Below are 7,237 nucleotides of genomic sequence, written 5' to 3' on the forward strand. Positions count from 1 at the left end.
TCGATGAAATTTATATCAAGGGGAGGCCTATTTTTCTGAAATTTAAGTAGAGTGAACACTTATTTTGCAGTACTTATGATGAACAAATTCAGAACTTGCCGAGGAAGTTGCAAGCTTTGTACAACTTTGTATGCTCTTTGTTGGTGGCTTATCAGGTGCTACACATGGCTTCACTTTGTTACTTGGTTAATATAGTATGCATAGATCACTAGATTCTTATGTCTATTTAATGTTTCGGTCATAATTTTTGATGTAGAGTTATTCTAGGAGGTTGTGATATAGATGAACCTCAATTGTATATGGCCGAGTCATATTTCCTATTAGTGTCTCGAGAATTCTAATTACCTTCATAATTTGGACAGGTTAAGGAGTACTGCTTGCCGCCATTTGGCCGAGGATCCTTTTTTTACTTTGAGTTATGTTATAACTTGGTTTCTATTTTTTTTTTATAGGTTAGTTGTTTTAATATGTTTGTATGATATTATGTAAATCTTTTGGTAATTGACTTCGGATAATCGATTGATTGTATAACCATATTCTATTCGCAAAAACTCAGATATTTTCAAAGACGGTGTTGTATGCTCTGATAAGGTGACCATCAGAAAGACCATCTTATACAAGTTTTTGTGTAACATATAATTGTGCATGAAGGGAGTATTTTGTATTTTGTTTCAATAGGATTTGTCCTAATGGTTCAAATTAAATCGGAAGGTTTTTGTGTAAAAATTGCTGGAGTTTCTGAATTGTAAGAGGTTTAATTCTTATGAGCTATACAATTCAATCATGTAGGGTTACGATAAAAATAGAATTTTTTTTTTAAAAACAAAATTAACAACCAGGACGGTTAGTACCATCACAACTGTTCTCTTTGAAAAGGTAGAACTAAGGCGCCAACAAATCTAAAATTCTAACAAAGAGAACGGCCTTATCAAAGAGACCGGTTCTTATATGCAACCGTTCTGTGTGTTATATCAAAGAGAACGGTTGTGGAGCCCGACCGTTCTGATTGTTGTTACAAAGAGACCGGGTTGACTTGATTTCAACCGTTCTCTTAGATCAAAGAGAACGCTTGGCCACAGGACGGTCCAAAGTGCCTATAAGAACGGTTAGAGACCGTTCTCTTTGATCATTTTTGTAGTAGTGAATGGTTTGAGGACTTCTTCTTCGTAAGGAAGGACTCCATCCAGCCGCCCTGTCACCTGGCTCATTTATCTCGCTGCTTACTAGCTTACTTTATCGTCCTCGTGCAGGCCCCTGTGATCTGACTCACATTGGTACCAAGATTCTTGCCTGCAACAAGTTGTTCTGTATCTCTGAATCCGAGAGAAAGTTTCCTGACCTGCTCCCTGGTTTCTCACCTGCTACCTCTTCCAACCCTCTTCAATCAGCTCACAGCATGTCTTCTGGTAAGCTTCCTACAGTTGTTTCAATTTTCATGCAGCTTTTACTAATGCTTTAAATATCCTGACGCCTGAGATGATGCCTGTTTGTAGGTTCCAACGTTGATCCTCTGAAAGTCATCCTCCAGAGTGCAAAAAGAAAGAGATCCACTGCTAGTTCTGACATGGCATCTGCCTCCAAGAGGAGTGCTCCTGCCGCCTCTTTCCAGACCCCTCCTACGCAATCCAGTTCTGCTAGACCTGAGCCCTTAGAGGTTCATTCATTGTCTCACCATCCGCCTACTCCTCCTGCCAGTCCTCGTGCCTCAGCTAGTGGAGGCACTACTGCTCACTTCCTAGAAGGTTTTGGGAATGTTGATAAGGTGCCGTACTGGCCAGAGATCGACCAGCTGCTCTTCCCGCCTCTAAAGGAGGCGTTCTCAGAGTTTTCTCCAGAGGAGATGGCTGAGAATGACGTGCACAATGCCTTTATGGTGAGTGATCTTCGTTTTCTACCTATTCTAAACTTTACCCTTTGATTTCTCTTGCTGCCTTCTGACTTTTCTTGCCCCAGACCCTCCAGTCTGCTCTTTATAATAGGAAGATGATCAATGCAGTGCAGACCACCAGCCGTGCCACCAACGTTAAAAATCAAGAGCTGAAAGGAACAGTCGCCGACTTGGCGCAGCAGCGGTCTGATCTGAAGGAACGCGTGGTGGAACTGAAGGCTGAGCTTGCTGTTGCCAAGAAGAAGCTGAAGGAAGGGCCTGATCAGTGGCACGCACTCAAGAGGTGTGCAACACCTTCTCTGATTCCCTCAAGCCCTCTGACGAGAAGATCGGCGGGCTGATCTCCCTGGCCACCAATGTTGTTGCCTATGCCACCTGGCGGGGAAAAATCAGCGGGATGCGTGCTGCTCTAGAGGAGGCTCCCACCCAGCAAGCTATAGAGGAGGAGGAGAGGCAGCTAGAGATGCTCTACCCCACCCCACCTGATCTGAGTGCACTGATGCCTGAAGTTGGGGAGGTGAATTCTCCTGCACTGGCTGAGGAAGCTGCTGGTGGAGATGCTGGAATGCCCCAGGACGCTGCTGACGGAGCTCAGGAAGCTATGGCAGCCGAAGGTGTGCAAGCTGGTGCGGTACCTGAAACAGGGGGTCAGCAGGCAGAGGAGGTGCCAGAAGTGGAGGTCATTAATGTGACCGATAATTAAGTTTTTTTTTTATATTAATGGACTTTTTTGGTAGTCTGGCCCAGAGGTGGCAGACTTGTAAGTTTTTTAAACTCTTTCTGGTTGCTTCGCCAAGGTAGCGGTTAAACTCAGGGGCCGTATTTTGGCCATGTTTTGGAATGCCCCTTGCCGTAATTTTTGGCAAGTTTTAGCTTATATCCTGTGTGCTTTTTTTTTAGGTTTCCTTAGTTTAGGAAGTTGCCGTGTCAGCTTGCTGGCTGATTTAGGCGAGTCCTGTCATCCTGAAGAGGCTGACTTTCTGACTCAGCTAGCTATTGTTTCAGCCTGATGGCTGATTTAGGCATATGCCGCAACGTAAGGAGGAGTGGTCGTGTCAACCCGAGAGGCTGATTTAGACCAATCTCTAATGTATTTTCTGATTCTAATATGACATGGTAGATTACATAAATCTTGTCTGTAGTAGAGGTGTGAACGCTGTATTTGAATGACATCTGCAGAGGTTGTATGTACTCTGTTGGAGGTGTCGATTTGTATTCTTGAGAGGGTCACTGCGACTTGTTCTCTCTTAAATGTTGTAGATTGAACTTGAATTTCTTGGGCAGGCGTCACAGTTTTGGTGTGCTTGTTGACTGCTTGCAGAGGTGTCTTGTAGAGAGAATTTATGGAGCTTTTATGTCTTCTTCTCTCTAGAACATTTGATTATGATTTTCCCTTTGAAATTAATGAGAATGACTCTATTTATAGAGTTTCAATTGCCCTTGGTGGACTTTGACATTCACATGCCCATTTATGGGTTTACTAGTGAATTTGACCCAAATTTGATTCTTTTCGGGTTTTACACTCCGGATATCCCATTTTGTAATCCGAATTGACCCGCATTTCATTTAACCATGACAAAATAATTAAATTAAGTTAAAATTTAGTATTAACTAAAAATAATCAATTTATTTTATTTTTTCAACACTTTAATAATTTTTCAGTGCCTACAACTACATTTACACACTTTTCATGCTTAAAAACCTTCAGTTATAACTCGCTTGAATGTATGTTGTGTGCATATTCGTGTCTTAATTTCTCAAATTGTTCAAAACTCGTCATTTGGGTGTATGGTTCAGTTTTACTTGTTTTCATCGCTTTTGTGGGAGAAGTGGAAGTATAACAAGCATCACACTACCCTAGGAGAGGCCCATGGACCGACTCCATCGACCCAAAACCCGAACAGAGGGAAGAAAATCATGCAAAACAAGGCCTTACAAACCAACCGTGCGAGTTCACTTCAATCGTGCGAGTTGAAGGCAAGAAAGCTTGGACCGTGCGACTTCAACCATGCCAGACAACTTCCACTGTGCGAGTTGAAGACAGTAGCGTTGCCACCGTGTGAGTACATTTTACCGTGCTACTTTCACGGTTGACTCGTGGACTCCACCAAATGACCTCGTTTTGCGTGCTTGTAAGGTCCATGTATAAATAATAGAAACCCTGATTGCTCAATTAACTTGTTTATGCTCCATTTAGGACCTTTGTTGATTCTTGACCTTTTCTATCAATGGGAATTGATTAGTTTAAGATTAGACTACCCCTTTTAGTCCATTTCCCGACTCGAGTTGAACCTGGGAGGGAGAACTTCAGGAGGATGCCTATTAATATCGGTTTGAACTTCACCTTTGGGATAAGGATTGGGATAATCGAGATCTATCATAGACTTAATGACCTTGACCAATACTTGGGTACTTTGAGAATAGCGCGTGTTCTCGGGTATTAAGTGTTGTGTTAGGGAGTCCGACTTACGAACCTGGAGGGAGGTAGGTCGAGTTAACTCGTGTCCTATTATGAACCCGGGAGGGAGTTAATAGGCGAATTAGAAGCGTTTCTCCCTAATTAGTACCCCTAGATAACCAAATAACGGAGTTAAGATGTAAATTTCAAGTGTCGGTGGAATGATCGTGCCCTAGGCTTTTTATCTATTTAGTAAAACCGTATAATTTCGTTTGCCATTAGCCTTTATCATTTGCATTAGTTAAATTCATTTACTTATCATTTAGCTTAGTTTAAATAGATAACAAACCACCTAATTTTTATTCGACTTAGCTAAACAATTAGAATAACAACGATAGATAATCACCCTTACACCCTGGGGTTCGACCCTTGTTTAGTGCGGAGATACTCGTTCACTTGAGAGGTTATTAAGACTCATATCAAAGTATAGTTAAGAGAGTTTCATTTAATGCGAAAGAACACCGTCTAAACTGTTCTGGTTAATTAATCGTCAATTCAATTAGGGATGACAATGGATTGGGTTAGATCGGATTTTGCTTGATCCAAACCCGGTCCACTTACTTATTGGTTCCTCAATCCATATCCAAAACATTAAAATCCATACCCGATCTATTGTACCTTTTTCCAAATCCATTCCCGCTTTAAATCCATATCCGATCCACCATATAATCAAAAACACGACCTGAAACTTGATTAACTATATATAATATTCTATATTATATGACAAAATTGAAATTTCATGTTTAATAAACCCTAAATTTTCAAAATATTTGATTGGATCGGGTTCAGGTATGAATGGATCGGGTTTGGATATGGTTCGGGTTTTCCAATACTGGATATTCAATTAGTGAATGGGGTGTGCGTATTTACACGTTGGGTTTGAATCACATTTTTTTATTCGGTTCAGTTCGGTTTGGGCCACAATTGTAATCAATATCGTCGATACAATAATATAGGAGTATAAAAAAAAAAAGTCAAACTATTTAGCCATTTCAAATTGAACATATTTGTAGGTTCTTGCCATGAATAGATGATACAACAAAATCAATTATGGTTAGCCACCTCATCCAAAACATACTTGTAGGCTCTTGCTATGAACAAATATACAACAAAATCAATCATGGTTAGAGCCGCTAATAGGAAATAAAACCATTCGAGGTGACCCTTGTTTAAATCTTGCGGTATCCATCCAGGCGTACCGGTCGAAGTAGATATCTTCGTAATTATGGTTGTTATGAGAGTACTTAAGTAATTTCCGAGGGAAATTGAAGTAAGGGACAAAGCAGTTCCAAAGCATTTCAATTCTTCTGGTGCTTGTCCGTAGAAGAACTCCATTCGAGCAACGCCCATAAAAACCTCTGAAGCCCCCACAAGCATATACTGCGGTATTTGCCAAAGTATGCTAAGGGAGCTGGCATTAGGGCACTCTTTTATGGCATATTTCCGTCGAAAGAACTCAACTAACCCGGCTGCCATCATGGCCAAAAAGGCAATGACAAGTCCTACTCCCATTCTTTCTAACTCGGACAAGGCACGATTTCTCTGCCGAGTTACTAGAGGACTCAATAGAAAACGGTCAAAAAAGATGAAGATGGCCACACTAATTATGTTAAATACAGACACAGTAGCTGGTGAGATGTGTATATGCCACATTTTCTTTTTCATTGCCGCGCCTTGTTCCATGAACAAGGAAGACATCTGAGCAAATACGACCGAATAAAAGATAATGCATAGCCAAACAGGAATCAACCTCACTAGACGTTTAACCTTTTCCAATTCTCTAACATTATTATCATTTGTTTGTTGCTCCATATCAACACGTTGTCGCCTTGACATGGTAGTAGCGACCGCTCTAAAAACCATTGAAGCACAATTTCCACTTGGCAAGATGGTTCTATATAGACGAGTTCCAGCAAAAAACAAAGCTAAACCCATCACAGCAGAACCAGTTGAAATCCAGAATCCAACACCCCAACTTCCTCCGTCTTCAAAATTTCCCAAGACCATTTTCGATAAGAAAGATCCAAGATTAAGAGCCAAGACGAAAAAACTGAAGTAAGATAATTTTGATCTTTGTTGTTGGACATCTTGATCATCAAATTGATCTGCCCCAAATACTGCAATATTTGGTTGGTATCCTCCCATACCAAGAGCCACCACATACATGACCACGTAGAATAATGCCTTATGGAAGGCAGTGTGCGAGTTGCATAGAACATGTTCGTCACCACACCCCTTAGGCTTGAGCAAAATTAAAGTGGATAGTAATGAGAACAATGTCAAGCCCTATCACAGATTACAACATAGGTTAATTCTTATTGGAACAATTAACTGTAGAATATGATTATCAAGTGAATCGGAAAAAGTGAGAACTAAACTTACAATAACAAAAATGGCTTGAAAAATGGCACAAGTTTTATATCTTCCCCAATAGGCATCGCTGACAAATGCACCTAGAAGGGAGAACATGTACATTGTTCCCGTCCATATGCTGACGCTATTTGCAGCATCCACATTATTTTCGCCTAACACTGTTTTAAGAAAGAGTACTAGATTCACTCCAATTCCGAAATATGCCAGTATAGCCAAAGCTTGATTCACTGTAAATTATTTAGGGTTAATTCATATTAATAATCCATATTATTACCCATCCTTTGAGAATAATCCGAAATATAGTTTAACCTAAAATAAACCAAACTAAATTTTATGGTTATGGTAAAACGACAATTTAATGTCGATGTTAAGATGGTACGTACTGATAATAGGACGGAATTCACACGTTTAAAGGTTCATTTCGACACCCGTGGTATAATACATCAAACCACTTGTGTCGGTACCTCACAAAAAAATGGACGGGTGGAGAGAAAACATCGCCACATTCTTAATGTGGC

At 40.5% G+C, this 7,237-nt stretch overlaps 1 protein-coding gene across 1 annotated transcript; it reads right to left on the reverse strand.

Moving 5' to 3' along the window:
* Window positions 1–5,390: 5,390 nt before the first annotated feature.
* On the reverse strand, window positions 5,391–6,997 carry LOC141594722 (protein NRT1/ PTR FAMILY 7.3-like). Its single transcript, XM_074414718.1, has 3 exons — window positions 6,994–6,997; window positions 6,729–6,946; window positions 5,391–6,632 (listed from the first exon to the last, which is right to left on the reverse strand). Exons 1-3 carry the CDS (start codon window positions 6,995–6,997, stop codon window positions 5,391–5,393), a joined length of 1,464 nt encoding a protein of 487 aa, XP_074270819.1.
* Window positions 6,998–7,237: the final 240 nt, after the last annotated feature.

Source organism: Silene latifolia, chromosome 8, assembly GCF_048544455.1.
Source record: "Silene latifolia isolate original U9 population chromosome 8, ASM4854445v1, whole genome shotgun sequence".
Taxonomy (NCBI): domain Eukaryota; kingdom Viridiplantae; phylum Streptophyta; class Magnoliopsida; order Caryophyllales; family Caryophyllaceae; genus Silene; species Silene latifolia.